This window comes from Pezoporus wallicus, unplaced genomic scaffold, assembly GCF_028554395.1.
Source record: "Pezoporus wallicus isolate ANWC-B61680 ecotype Strahan unplaced genomic scaffold, APGP_CSIRO_Pwel_v1 contig_8837, whole genome shotgun sequence".
NCBI lineage: Eukaryota > Metazoa > Chordata > Aves > Psittaciformes > Psittacidae > Pezoporus > Pezoporus wallicus.
In genome coordinates, this window is record NW_026636730.1 from 482,276 (window position 1) to 497,328 (window position 15,053).

The following is a 15,053-nucleotide window of genomic DNA, read 5'->3' on the forward strand; positions in this document are numbered from 1 at the left end:
ACCCAAGGAAAAGCGCTCAGGTTAAGAAATAAAACCAGGGAAGTGAGGATTTGTGTATTTTCTGTCATCTGGGGAAAAATGGGCTTTCCCAGTATTTCTAAGACCTCATCTTCCACCCCAGTGCCAGAATCATAGAATAGTTAGGGTTGGAAAGGACCTTAAGATCATCCAGTTCCAGCCGCCTGCCATGGGCAGGGTCCCAAGCAACTTACTCCCTTCCCAAATGACATACAGGAAAGCAGCACAGAAAGCACAGCTATGGAAAAACTTGGCTTAGGGCCCCCCAGTCCCTCCAACATGGGGTTCACTTTGCAGAGCAAGCTCTGCCAAAGCAGAGGAAGGCCTCTGGCATCTGCTGGGGTTTATGTTGTGTTGAGTTACCATGCCCCGGTTCACGTCAGGTAACGACCACGGGGGGTTCAGAAGTGGCCTCTTATTGCTCACTTGGGAAGTGGCAGACAAAACCCCTCTCTGCCTGTGACAGCAGGTGTCTGGGGATGGGAGAGCAGCCCAGCAGCAGCCACAGCTCATACACACAAAGACAACTTGAATGTGTTGACAGCAGGGCACGAGCAAGTCCCTTTGGGCTCAGATGTGGTCTGAGAGTAAATAGAGAACGTACAGGCTTGGTGGGCTGTACAAAACCCTAGTGGCAGTGGGGTGGTTTGGCTCTGATATGGCTGTCCTACAGAGAACATCCCGTACACCTGTATAGGGGATATCCTCCCTTTGGGGCATCCTCTGGTTATCCCAGCATCCAGCACTGTATTGATGCTGTTTGCATTATCTCAACATTTGAATGCGCGTGCATGTACTAATAGGAGTAAGTGTCATGATCTCATAGCCCTTCTGGTCCTACCTTTGCAACCCTCAATCCCAAGCAATGAGGAGGGAAAACCAAGGCAACAAAAAGAGGGATGAGCGACATCCCGTTTTCCTGGAAGAGCGAGGCCAGTGCCTCAGTGTTGAAAACCCAGCCTGCCTCCTCATGGGAGAGGCTGCATGAATGCAGACAGTGACATTTCTGGGCTACACTAAGTGGCTCACAGCAGGCTCTGCTGTTTGCCTTGCACAAATAGTCATTTTATGATTAAAAACAACAACAGCCAAATAGAAGCTAAACCAAGATAAAACTAATGGGCGCCGTGCAGACGTTGAGGGCGTGCAAGAGGCTGGCTCTCCCCACAGCTTTAACCCAAAGCCCTCATCAGTCCTGGATTGCACCTTTCCTTCTACTTGTTCACGTTTTCCTCCTGCAAGCTTCTAAATCAACATACCTGCATTTCCAGGGCAAAGCAGTCATGCAAAGAATGACATTTTAATGCAGAACCTGAATGGCAGAAGAGAATCTGAGCAAAGCAAATACATCCTGGGTGGGAGGTGGGAGTTCTCCTAAAGGAAAGATTTCCTGGAAGATGTACACCTCTGAAGCACTAAAACACTGAGTCTATTAGTTCTTTGCTCTCCTTGATTCCTGGCCCTGGAGGCAAGGAGGAATACTACGTGATTAGTCCTAGTTTCATGTAGGGAAACTGAGGCACCCACCCATTCTCTGCACTCACTTGCAGACCCTTCTGACACAGCTAAATGTCTCCTTGCTTTTCGTTGTGAAAGGAATAACCCTGATTTTCCCATTCCCTTACAGTGCAAAGATGAACTGCTCATAGCCCACCCTGTATCTCCTACTATTCCTCTTCCCCCCTCCCCAAAAGAGTATTTGCACTTTGAAACAGGCCAAGAGCTGCTCTGTGGCGTTTCCACCCCACTGTACTTCTGGAATCAGGAGAAAACACAATGCTTTTGGGTAAACCCAGCTGGCCAAATCCTGATCTGCTGTAATTAACCGTATAGACAGGCAGGCTCTGAAGCAATCAGTGCAGGGCACATTCTTCTCTTGAAACCATCATCTCTCTTTCCATCCACAGGCCTCCGTGGTTTCATCACCCGCTTACCCACTGCCCACATGAAGACCAGCTATGACAGAGGCAAGTCATCCAAATCCCAGACTACCAAGGCAAACGAGACGATTCCCTCCTGTTGCTCCAGGAATGGCAACCACCACGAAGAGCAAACCCAAAGCACATCAGGACAGGCCCATCCCAAGACCCAGGGAGGAAACACGGTGCCATCCCAGAGAGCAAACACGCTGCCTGACTGGAGGGAAGCTCAGATGTCAGACGTCTGCAATGGCAACTTTCCCCTGGGACATGGTTCTGATGAGACCTCAGAGAAACTCCCTCATGGAGTCACCAATGCAAACAAGGAGGGGGTGCTAAAGAAAGGCTCAACTACACAGAAAGCAAGAGATGAGCCCAAGGATTCCCCTTCCAAAGCGGTTTTCATGTTTTGGGCTGACAAAGTGAACAGCAGCAAAAAACCTACCTTCCAAAAGTCACCCGTGACTGCAGGAAGATGCTCTCCAACCCTGCATCCCAAGGAAGGGATTAGCATCTTAGGAGGAGAGAAGCAGGCTAAAAGTCCCCAGAGAAAGACCAGGAGAGAATTCTTCTCTGACTCGAAGGTTTTCAGCCACATAGACACCCATGTCCTACACGTGAGCCAGCAGGTAGGTCCTGGTGTCCTTCAGCATGAACACAGATGGTGCCATCAGCACATCCAGCCTTTCACCGTATGCTCTGATGACAGCAGTGACAAGGTGGTGCCTTACAGTGAAACCAGACTATCTCACAAGGGCTGAGAATTGGTCATAAACATGGGCAAAGGTTCCTATGCTGCTGCTCAAGATCTGCTGCCCAGCCAGGGCCCACTGCTGCCCGTTTCCAGCATAGTTGCAATATGCAGCACTTGCTGCAGCTCATCATGCAAACCTGGGAATAAAGGCTGGTTTCACCATGGGACAGGACCTTGTCCCAAACAGGATCCCAGTGTGGGAGGGGGATCCTGGAAAACCTTATAGGAAGGGTGCAAGGGGTAGACGAAGGGACTCAGGATGTCCCAGGGTATGTTTAGTTAGCCTGGGAGCTTGTAAGCCAGCATCCTTCCTGCATGTGGAGCCAGCAATAACCACACGGGCTGGCCACATCCACCAACCCCTTTATATCTGCGGCAGCCCAAGGAGGAGGCATCAGTTGTGTGTCCTCTTTTCGGGCTGTTTGCAGTTTTACATCTCTCCTGCTTTGTGGATGCTCAGGAGCCCAGAAGGAATTCTTCAGTTCCTTCCTGTTACCTGAACCATGTGCAGTCCAGGGCCAGCAGGATTTGGCTAAGCAGGGAATGCTGAACCAATGCAGTGTTTGCAGCTTACAGGTCAGCTCATTATGGAGAGTGAAGAGGCACAAGCGTAATTGTGCTCTCTATTATTGTTGAAAACTGCAATTTGTACCTAGCCTGAGGCTAATCTCCCTTGGGAAGAAGGATGCTTGAGGATTTCAGAGTCTACCTATTCTATTGAAGAGAACAGAGGGGGAGGGATTTGGAAGATAGGAAAAGGAGGATAATAAACAACCAAAAATACCTCCAAGGCAGAGGGAAGCCATGGGAACAACTTGTTTCCCTGTTTATTGAGAGTGCTGGCTGCACTAAAACCTGGTGCTCTTCAGCTCTTCCTCTGAGCCACGAATACTTGGTGCCAAGAGCAGCAGTAAAGCAGTTTAGTGACCACCTATGAGTAGGGTATTGAACATCTGGTGACTGCTGCTTGGCCAGCAGTGCCATGGGGGTACTTTGTCCCCTTTCCCCATACACCAAGCCCTGCTGCCAGTCCCCTCGGAGAAGGTGGTTGATGGGAGAGCCCCAGGCAGCGCAGGCACAGAGCTGAACCTGTGTCCTGGCCATTTGGGAGTAGCCTGCAGGCTGCTTGCATGCATCCATCTTAACCCTATGAGAAAGTCTTGTCAGGAACATTGCCTGGGTGGGTTTGGGGAAAACAGCTCTATCCTTAAACTCCAAACACACTGGTGCAGCCGGCAGCTAATGCAACCTAAGGTGCTCTGACCCAGGGTCCTCAGGCATGGTCAGGACCAGGATCACCTGGGAACATTGCAACTCTCAGTCTAGGACCTACTTTTACCACCTCTGAAACAAAGAATTGCATTGGCTTGGGCTGAATTTGCACCAAGATGTGCAAACAGAGAAGAAGGTAACGAGGTATTTAACGGCTGAGTATCATTTTTATCCCTTTGGGAACAAGTCCCTTTGTCTGCTAAATGCACACTGGTAACAACCTCGTGTAAGCACCATCGTTTTGACCTAGGTGCTCTCCTGACTGCACTGATGTTTTTAAACCAAGGAAAATCTTTGGCCACTACAAAAGCAACATTTCCAAAAAGCAAAAAAAAAAAAAAAAAGGAAAGAAATTTCCATCGCTGTGAAGCTATCTCACAGATGGTTGGGGCAGGAAAATCACTGAGGAATGAAACAGCAGGGGAAGGACGTTGGAGAAACGAGCTGGACTATATTTAACTCCCTGAGAGAAAAGCCCGCTGCTAAAAATGTGCTATTACAAAGGAGGGAAGAGCCCAGAAATGTGAATGCATGAATGGGAGGAAAGGGACAGAAAGGCTTTGTTTGGGGTCAGGTATGGTTTGAAAAGTGAGATTGCAGTGGTAAGGGCAAAAACCTTTCCACTCTTGGTGCGTGGGTTTGAGTGAGTTTGCGCAGCCTCAAGAAGGGCAACTGGGTCACAAGTGTGACTCTTCTGCATGAATACACTGAGTGTTAATCAGTGCTGGCTGGAAAGCTGCTGTCCTCAGTTAAGCCTTGCAAAGCAGCACCACTGGGAGAGACCCACCTCTAGGACACGCTGATCTGGACAGGGAGGGCACCAGAACAATGGCATTGTACGTCCCACCCAGCTGCTCCAAAGGAATGGGAAATGCCATCTCCATTTCCTCCAGCCCTCAGGTATTTATGAAGCCTAGGAAAAGGGGAAAATACCCTGTTCCACCACAAATGCTATTTTTCTGGTCTAAATTCTGGGGAGGGAAACGCAGCTTTGGGGTTTTTGTGGTGCACATTCTCTTAGCAGCCAGTGCACCATGCGGAGCAGCCATCCACCCACAGAGCAGTCACCCACCCAGATTCCCTCTAACTCACCCGTCCTCTCCATTGCAGCTGAAGTCCGGGCACTCCACATTATCCATCCAGGCCATCGTTCCCTTGATCACTGCTCAATCCCAGAGCAAACTGGAGACACTGCGGGCAATATGGTTCTGGCTCTGCCACAACATTGGTAAGTCAAGTCTGGTCCCACTGCTTTTAAAGAGAGGTGACAAGTCCTTTCTTTGTGTCACCGCCTGGATTTAAGCTCTTCATGCCCTGCAGAATAGAGACTCCACAATACTCCTGTTGTTGAATGAGCTGGAATGATTCCCTTTTGAATTCAGGGAAGTGCCTGGAGTAGGAACTGGTTCCCACTATGGCATCCTTCATCCTGGAAATGGCACCTTGCTTCATTGGCACATAGGTCCAGCCTCCTGGAGACACCAGCAAAGCTTACCTGCCTCCGGTGCACCATCAGAGGCTGTTGACAATGTGCGTTTGATGAGGCTGAACTAAGCCTGTCAGCAGTCATCTGGGGACACAGGAATCTCAGCACAATGCAGTCGCTTTGTGCTGCTTGACCCTACTACATCCATGTGTGCAAGACAATGTGACTGTCACTGTACCTCAGTTGAATGGCACAAAGGCTTTTTACATGAGCTGGGAACCCAATTCCCCCAAGGCTTTGGCAATTCTTTGCTCTTATAGGGAATTGTCAAGCTCTCGGATAATAATGGATAGAAGAGCAGTCATGGCTTCCAGGGTGGGTAAGCAGAGAAATAGGGTTGGGCAGGAGAAGGAATGGGATTGTTTTGGAAATAATAAGCCTGAAATTGCATGGTATTCTGTCTTTCCTAGAATATGATGTGGATGGATTCTTGGGACTGTCTCAGAAGATTCACATGCCAGAGGAGGTCCTGCAAACAGGAAGAGCTGTGTGCTCTGGTTATGCCCATTTGTGCCAGGAAATGTGCAGGTAAAACTCACCTTGGGTTTTCTTCTCCTGCCCCCTTGAAGAGCTGAGGTGAGGATGTACATCTGGCATGGGGCTTGCCATTCAACCAGGATTGTTTAGGTACCACATCCCCAGGCACAGCAGCTGTCTCTCTCCAACTCTGCTTGGATGGAGGGGTGCATATCTGTCCTATGGAGCCAGGCTGAGAGAGCTGGGCTGGGGCAGCCTGGACAAGAGAAGGCTCCTGAAGGGGAGACCTGAGAGCAGCTCCAGTGCCTAAAGGGGCTGCAGGAAAGCTGGAGAGGGGCTTGGGACAAGGGATGTAGGGACAGGCCAAGGGGAATGGCTTGAACCTGCCAGAGGGGAGACTGAGATGAGCTCTTAGGCAGAAGCTCTTCCCTGGGAGGGTGCTGAGGCACTGGCACAGGGTGCCCAGAGAAGCTGTGGCTGCCCCATCCCTGGCAGTGTTCAAGGCCAGGTTGGACACAGGGGCTTGGAGCAAGCTGCTCCAGTGGAAGGGGTCCCTGCCCGTGGCAGGGGGTTTGGAATTGGAGGAACTTTAGGGTCCCTTCCAACCCAAACCAGGGTGGGATATCTCTTTGACAGATTAACCAGGACCAGAGATAGGAGGAATGAAGGTTGGGAGTAGCTGTGGGGAAAGCATGGGGCTAGATACAAGCTGCATTGGGCCACCACCAGCTTGCACAAGCAGGGCCCTGGCTTTAAGAAGGAGATGGCAGTCACCATGCAGGCTGGGCTGCTCTCCAGGGCAGCAAGCACAAAGCAGGGTTTGGGCTGCAGTTCCCTCCCATGCTGGCTCTCCCTGGGCAGGGAAGCAGGATTGAGCTGCGTGCAGGTCCCAGGGTTTGGCCGGATACCGGGATCCCGTGGAGGCCGGTGGTGCCAGCAGCAGAAGAGCAGCCACATGTGGAACGCGGTGGAGCTGGAAGGACAGTGGTGCCTCCTGGATGCTTGCTGGGGCGCAGGGACCGTGGATGCAGAGAACAGGTTGTTCATGCCCAGGTAAGACCCCTCTTCCCCTGGCATTGCATGAGACGTGGTCCCCAACACAAACGGGCAAGGCTCACCCTGGCTTGGGATACACCTCAGAAGGGCCACTCCAACCCTTCAAATGCTCCTTGAAGTGTGGGTTCACCATCCCTTGAGCCCTTATTTCCAAGCACCCTCCTAGATGCTACTCGCAGAAGGACCAGAGGGCTCTGCTCACCCTCAGCAATGATGGGTGCTCAGGGACCTCGTGCAAACGTGGACCACCCACAGGCACCCACCTCCATTAAGTCCCTTATTCCCTGAGCTGGGGCAGTAATTTTTCAGATGATAACTTCTCCCCTGCAACTTGTTTTTAATCTGCAATGAGTATCACTTATGAAGTAACAAATCCTCATTTTCACAGCACCTTCGCTCTGATGTGCCTCCATATGTAATTACTTGAGATTTCTCGGCCCATGCTAAGCAAATAATGGCTCTCATGAAATTTATTTGTACAATTTAATAATTCCCATTAACTGTATTATGGGATTGTATTTTTTTTTTCCTCTAATAATGCATAATGAAATAATTGTGCAATTTCTAATAGGTAATTATCTTGCTGAGAACAGCTTAAAACACCAGTGAGTGTGGGTTGTTTTTAGATGAGCATGGGGAAAAGAGGAGAGAGAGAATGAAACCTCACCTAGAGCAACTGGCAGGGATAATAGCTTGTTGTGGGTCCATCACAGAGTCCTTAAAACCTTCAGCCATGCAAAATGGCTTCATGGGATGACCCCAATACAAGGCTGAGGAGGAATCTGGACATTGACCCACTAAGCCAGCACCTTAGCAGGGGTGATGCTTGGAAATCAGGTTAGGACCATTCAAACTGGAACCAAGCTGCATTTTGTTTCTTAAATCATATATAAATCGTTGGAAAGGCTTTAAAGCAAGATCAAACATCGTATTGGAATATATCCTCAAGTGACAGGCCTTGGTAGAGGAATCACCCCTCTGCAGCTTATAGGGTCATCTTAACAGGTTGCTGGAAGAGCCCTGGTACAGGGCTGGGAGCTGCACTTTCAGCTCTATGGGGAAAATAGAGAGAAAATAAGGACAGCAGAGAATGAAATGCCAAATGAGAGCTTGGTCCTCCCTTGCTGATGTTGGTGCAGCCCTGATGGTATGGAGGGAGCTCTCTTCCCTTATAGTGATGCATCATGATTACTGGGGATGCCAAGGGTTTTCTTGCTCCTTCCATAGCGTCTTCTCCTTTCACCTTGCAGGCACGATGACTTTTTCTTCCTTACTGACCCTGAGCACTTCATTGAGACCCACTGGCCAGAGGACCCCCAATGGCAGCTTCTGCAGCCCCCGGTCTTGCAGGAAGACTTTGAGCAGAGAGTGTTTAAAACATCAGAGTTTTTCAGACTCCAGCTCTCCCTCCTTTCTCCAAACACTTCCCTCCTCCAAACAGGTAAATACATAAGCGAGGGATTAATTTGGGTTATAGAAAAGCTCAATTGCTTTTAAGAAGTTAGTTTGGGTTCAGGAAAACATTTCTCCTCCAGAAGTGGCCCATCTGTCTATTTTTATGCACATGTTTAACATCTAACGGAGCAGAAGCACATATTTAAGCCACTTCTGAAATCACGGCCATTGTGTGATGCTGTGATTAGTAAACTGGGAATTAGGCTTCGTAAATTATAGTTAATTGAGTCAAATCGCTTAAGCCCTTTTGTGCCTGGCTTTTCCCATCAAAATTCACCAACAGTAGCAAAATAGCTTTGACATTACCTGAGCTAGAGCTCTCCTCGTGCTCAGAAGCTGGGGAGAGAGACTCACAGATAAAGCAAGGCCTCAAATGCTCATGTCCCAGTTGGAAAATGAAGGGAGGGGGTGGCCGTGGTTTTCCCTGATTGTAGTTTTAGGTTGGATAATACATGATCTTCTTCTAACCTGGACATTCATTATACATCCATTCCCTTAGATAGCCCCAGGATTATATGGATTCTATCAAGAGATAAAGCAATGTCAGATTGAGGGGAGTTGTTGGGTTCACAGAAACTATGACAGAGCAGGCACACTGTAAAGCTTTGGACCAAGAGACGTTATTGCTTACCCAGAAATCAACCTCCTCCAGTGTTTCCAGGCTGCTGGGGCTTTGTTAAGATGGGTTGTCGTGCACTTCTGGAGCAGCAAATGGTATGTGGAAATCAAATTAACTTGGGAACGGCTGAAAGGTCGATGCTGCCTTTTATGCAAAGCTCTTGTAGTGCATCCCCAGTGCAGAACCTCAGAGCATCCTGCGGAGGGGATTTTGTCTACCTCTACCCAAGGTCACACAGCAACTACGTGGCAAATGCAGGGATGGAGGCTTGGAGAAACCCCTTTCAGGGCCAGGTCAGCCGGGAGGCTCCAGGGAATAAACCCAAACAACACAGTGTCTGCGGTCTGAGAGGAAAAACAGACCAATAGTGCAAACAGCCCCTTCATCTGGGTGCCAAAGCGGTAAATTGCAAAACATAGGCTCTCACCAAACATCATTAGTGGTGGTGCAAAAGCCCAAAGGGAAGAATAAGGGAAAATAAGTATTTCATCATTCCCTCCCCTCCCTGACCCAGCTTTTGATAGCTAAAAGTCAACGGGGTGAAGCCCTGAAGTAGTTCAGGGCTTTAGAGCCTTGCTGGCCACTTGCTGCCTTGAGCCAAAATGGATCTGGGGATTGATCATAGAATCACAGCATGGTTTGGGTTGAAGGGACCTTAAAGCTCATCCAGTTCCAAACCCTGCCACGGGCAGGGACCCCTTCCACTGGAGCAGCTTGCTCCAAGCCCCTGTGTCCAACCTGGCCTTGAACACTCCATCCACCTTGGTCTTGTCATGGAAGAGAACCCACCTGGCACATCCCAGGTACATCCCTCCTTTTACACCCCCTTGGCTGGGGGAACTCCTGTCCCTAAACTCACAAAGCTGGGCTGGCTACAGGCAGTTTTCCTTCTGACCTCCAAATCTGAGATGAAAGGAAATTTTTGCATTAGAAGAGGGCGGGAATGAACTGTATTCCTGGCCCTAACCTGCACAGTTTAACCTCTGCAATTCACCTCAACAACCAGCCCCATATCAGAAGCGTGCTTAAAACCCTGATTGTGAATCAAACCTGGCATCTGCTTTTGTTGAGGCAAATCACGGTTGTGTTGTTCTAGGTTGATGGAATTAAGCCATCACCTTACAGGGCACACTTAAACATCTAAAGCAATCTCTGCAAAACTGCTTTAGATCTTTGGTACAGAGTCAGCCTATATTTCCTCTTTGGCTACTGTGGATCAATTCCTGCTCCCTCCTATTTGAGCAGCTCCCATCTGATTAAAATGCCAAGATTCCTCCCACAAACGACTGATGGGAGCTGAAGGTGGGACACTTTGTGAGGGGACCTGATTTTCAGGACATACTTGGCACCCATCCTTTGGAAACCCGGCCCTTTGAATTGCTAACATTGTCCAGGTTGTTAGGGTCGGAGCAGCGGTGAAGGGCATTGAGTCCTATGGAATTAAGACAGTGTAAGATAGAGGGTTTTGTATAGGAGGCAGTCATTGGTGGCATGCTGTAGATACAATAGCTAGGGTGGGAGAGGGAAGGGAAGCCTTTTAAACAAGGCTTTGAGAAATTAGAAACATGCCTGTACTTTAATGGTGGTTTCCCCCCCAAACAACTAATGCAACATACATTGACCTCCTGCAGCACTGAGGCTGCTGACGTGGGAACACATCCCCAGCTTCACCTGGAAACCAGGGATCTCCAGTGCATGGCTTCAATTAGCCCAATGAAACAAAGAAGTGTTTGTTTTAAACCTAGCCATCCATTATCTCCTTGGGTCTCCTTCCCAAAGCAAAATGCATCGCTGGCTTTCCCTATCTCCCCATCGCTGGCTCCGCTGCATACAATGTTCTGTTCTTTTCTTTCTTCCTAAAGCTCCTAACACGATGCAGCCGGCCAGGCCAGCAGCTTCGGAAACTAACATAGGGAGAATTTAATAACAGGCAAACCTGCAGTTAATAAAGTCTGTCATCAGTAATGTCTCCACTGAACACTTGCCAGGGGAGAATTGTTTGCACTTACTGTGCGAGCCAAGTCACAGCTTTAACAGGCGAGGCACAAATAAAAGCCAGCCTCCCCATTCTTTTCACGTCTCTTTTTCAACCTACCAACAAAAACTGCGGGGCAAACAATGAAAAAATCCAGATTCAAACAGAATTAACTAAGAAAAAAGAAGAGTCGTTGTGTGTTGTCCCCGTCCCCCCGTTATTCATTAGATTATGAAATCCGTTTCATAATCTAATAATTAGCAAGGGACCATTTTTTCAGCATGAAGCTGGAGTCTTTGTGTCATTCTGTGTTAGCACCCAAAACAAATGAGCATTGTGCACAGCACGGGTGCTGATACCAACCATGGGCTCCCGCCGTGCCATCGCTCTATTCAACCCTCAACCATGGTGAGGATGGGGACGATGCAGAGCAGCCCCACACTCTGGATGGGAGACAAGCCATCCTTGGGCACTTGGGACCTTGGGTAATGAAGTGCAGGCTCCATTTGCACAGACCTTCAGGATGGTGGGCTTAAGCACGCATCCCTATGCCAGTGCCAGGCTCTGTGAGGAGCTCTGGGATCCTTCCAGGGTAAAAAGACTCAAAGTCTTGTTCTGCTGTGGCCACTTTTCTCATGCTTTCATCTAAACCTGGAGGAAAAAAGGTTCAAAGGACCATTAAACCAGGGTTTTCTAGCCAGGATGCCCCAGTACCTGCGGCTTCACATGGGATGATGTAGCTCACCACGTGCTGAAAACAGCCTGCTGTCTGCTGGTTGCACAGCCCCTTCTTCAGGGCTTGCAAAACCTTGCCCTGTCTCCACTGCAAAATCAACCAATTGCCCCTTCTGCCCAGCAGCAGATGGGAATCCCTTGGGAGTGCTTGTTGCACAGGGAATTGCCCTCTCTTGCTGTGGGTTTGTAAGCAGCAAGATGTGAAACATGGAGGGTGGGAGTGAAACCAAGGCCCCCACGACTCCACTTCTGGGTGTGAAGGTGGGCTCAGATTGGGTTTGAAGGCTCGTGCAGTGCTCAACCTGAGGGAGCAGGAGAGCATAGAATAGAATCATAGAATGGTTAGGGTTGGAAAAGACCTTAAGATCACCTAGTTCCAACCCCCCTGCCATGGGCAGGGAGATTATGTCCACTCAAAGAGCAAAAGTCACTGGGAAAGAGCCCCAGCACTTATCTACCAACCATGGTACCACCACCAGGCAGCCATACCAGGGCACCTCTTCTTTGGTTCTCCTTTTCTCCTTGGTTAGCACACACTCCAAGTTTGTGGATTTCTGTGATTTGGTGAAGAAAACACTCAGGAAAAGTATTTTAATGCTAATAAATGGGGAAAATGAAATTCATTCCTAAAACTGTGGCAGTGATGTGGGATCTCCTACCAGCCAGGCTGGGTTACTTTGATCCTCCCAGCTGTTTTACTGGTTTGACACCACAGTGTAAGACCTGCAGCTTAGAGGAGTTACTCCAGCTCAAGAAGCCATGCAAGAGTTACCCTGTATGGGACATCATTAGCTTAGTTTCAGATGTCTCAGGGTCCAAACACTTATCTGGGCCTGTCCCTTTCAGATCCAATGATATCATCATCCTTCTTTCAGCACGAGTTAAAAAGTGGTAAAAGTGGAGTAGGTAAGAGGCAAAAAGAAGGAAAATCAGGTCTCTGTCTGCCCTGCAGATGATCTGGTTCAACACTGTAAAAGTGAATGTGTTACTGCTGCTGAAGGGGTTGTAAAAGGTGTTTGTTCACTCTTTACAGCCCATGGGGAGGTGTCAGTGACGCTGGGGAGCATGCACCCAACAGAGTTCACCTACCAGCTCTCCAGACTCCAGGGTACCACAGCCGAAGAGGATGTAAGCGCAGATCATGGGATGATGGTGATGTCCGAGCACAGGATGACCATCAGGGTGACTCCCCCAACCGAGGGCCTGTTTGACCTCATGATCTTTGCTCGTCATGCTGACTCTCGGGATGCTTACAACTGGGTGTGCTCCTATCAGATCCAGTGCCTGGAGCCACACAATGGAGAGAAACTGCCCGAAAACCCTTTTCATTTCTGGGGGCTTCACCAAAAGCTGAGAGATTTTGGCATCAAGGAGAGCAGCCACAAAGGGGAGCTGCTTGTTGCATCAGAGGGAGCTTTGCTCTTGACTCTCCAGACATCCCGACCCTTGCTTGCTATGTATGAGCTGGTTAATAAAGACTTAGACACTGCTTTGAGCAAGAAATGCCTGGCTGCTCAAGCTGAGGAGGACAAGCTCAGTTGCCACGTGCTCTGCCCTTTCCAGGGTTACTACCGGCTCTCTGTGTTCGTGAAGGATGTAGGAGGCATCACATTCAGGAACGTGGCCAATTTCCTCATGTGCTGCTCAAGGCCCATCAACCAGAACGAGCTCTTCCCCTTGGGGCTGAGCACGCATTGCGGGAGCGGGATCAGCTCCAGCAGCCATGGCCTCTCCAACCCCAGCCATTCAGCCCCCATCATCACCACCAAGGTGGGGAAGTGCAACATCACCTTCCACACGACCGCTGATGTCGAGGTGGCCGCCAGCTTGAGTAAGGACAAAGTCATCAGCACCAAGTACCCGTTGGAGAGATACGTCCTGGTCACCCACCTAAGGACTAAAGTCAGTGTGTGTGTTGTGCTCCCTGAGTCAGGCATCTATAAAGTGGGGCTTTATGGGAGAAGCAAGGACCACAAGGACTTTGTCCATGTTTGTGACTATGTTGTACGCTGCTTCTCCGATCCCAGTTGGCCTCCCTTCCCCAAGGTCTACAGCTTATGGAGGACAGGGTGCGTGTTGCTAGAGCCACGCACAGGGGTGCTCCAAGAGCAGAGCTGGGTCCGGTTCAGGGTCAAGGTACCAAAAGCCAACCAAGCTGTGGTCATTGGGCAAGAGAAGACGGTGCTGCAGCAGGCCACGAACATGGTGTGGGAAGGGGATGTGCTCACTGGGGCTGCAGGGACACAGGTCAAACTGGCCGCCAAGTTCAACCAGCACTGCTCTTCCCTGGAGGTCCTCCTGGTGTTTGAGGTGGGAGATAGCTCAAATGCTGCCCTTGGGTGTTCGGGGTAAGCCAGGGAAGTGATGGAAAGGGCTAAAAAAGCCAGGGAAGGAAACAAACGCTCTCAAAACAAGGATGTTGAGGAGATGGGGGCAAAACTCCCAGAACTTTACAGCGTGTCAGGGTGAAACCAGCAGAGCTTTTCTTCCCACAGGATATCCAGATACTCACTGGGACCTCCTATCCCACTCCGAGCTGTTGCCGCCGTATAAATCAGCCGCAACATATGGAAGGCTCCTAATATTTTGCTTCTGTCTGAGGAGACCATTGTTCAGCTTCTCTACAGGAAGGATGTCTCACTGCTTATTACCAGCTTGAATAATTGCTTGGAATGTTGTACTTGACGTTGATTCAAGAACTTGGAAAGCCGCGTGGTTTCTTTCTCTTGAGAGGATAACAGCCACAACAACCCTGAAACATCCCAGACCAAAAGAAAAGAGCCCAAACTGGAGCCAACAGCTTCAGATGGGAGCAAGGTTTGAAAAACATAAATATCTAGTAAAGGAAATGAGAGCTCCTTGCAGATGGGCTCTGTGCTTGGGCAGAAGAAAGGGGAAAGGAAGTAAAGAGGTGCTGTATTTTATCATCTATGTCTTTAAAACGTCTTCCAGGTCTGCATTATCAAGGAGGACATGGAGATATACGGACTTATGAGCATTAAGGGCTTGAAACAAAGACAAGGAACAGGCAAGAAATCAGCTCTGTAACCAAAGCTGAGCCAAAACACTGAGCAGAAAGCACTTGAACTCTGACACATGCTGCAAGACACCACAAGCACCAACCTACTGACAGTAAACTCAATGTTCATACATTAACGGGCTTGAAGATACACATGGAAATACTTCCACATGCCTGCAGTGGACTGATGCTTGAAATGGGGATCCTGGCTGCAATAATGACTCATAGAACCCCAGGCTGGTTTGGGTTGGAAGGCTCATCCAGTTCC

At 49.4% G+C, this 15,053-nt stretch overlaps 1 protein-coding gene across 1 annotated transcript; it reads left to right on the forward strand.

The window, feature by feature from the left end:
* The first annotated feature begins 2,170 nt into the window (after window positions 1-2,170).
* Window positions 2,171-14,489, forward strand: LOC130594981 (kyphoscoliosis peptidase-like). Its single transcript, XM_057401296.1, has 6 exons — window positions 2,171-2,566; window positions 5,074-5,191; window positions 5,860-5,977; window positions 6,788-6,979; window positions 8,233-8,423; window positions 12,800-14,489. Exons 1-6 carry the CDS (start codon window positions 2,171-2,173, stop codon window positions 14,116-14,118), a joined length of 2,334 nt encoding a protein of 777 aa, XP_057257279.1. The 3' UTR covers window positions 14,119-14,489.
* The last annotated feature ends 564 nt before the right edge of the window (window positions 14,490-15,053 follow it).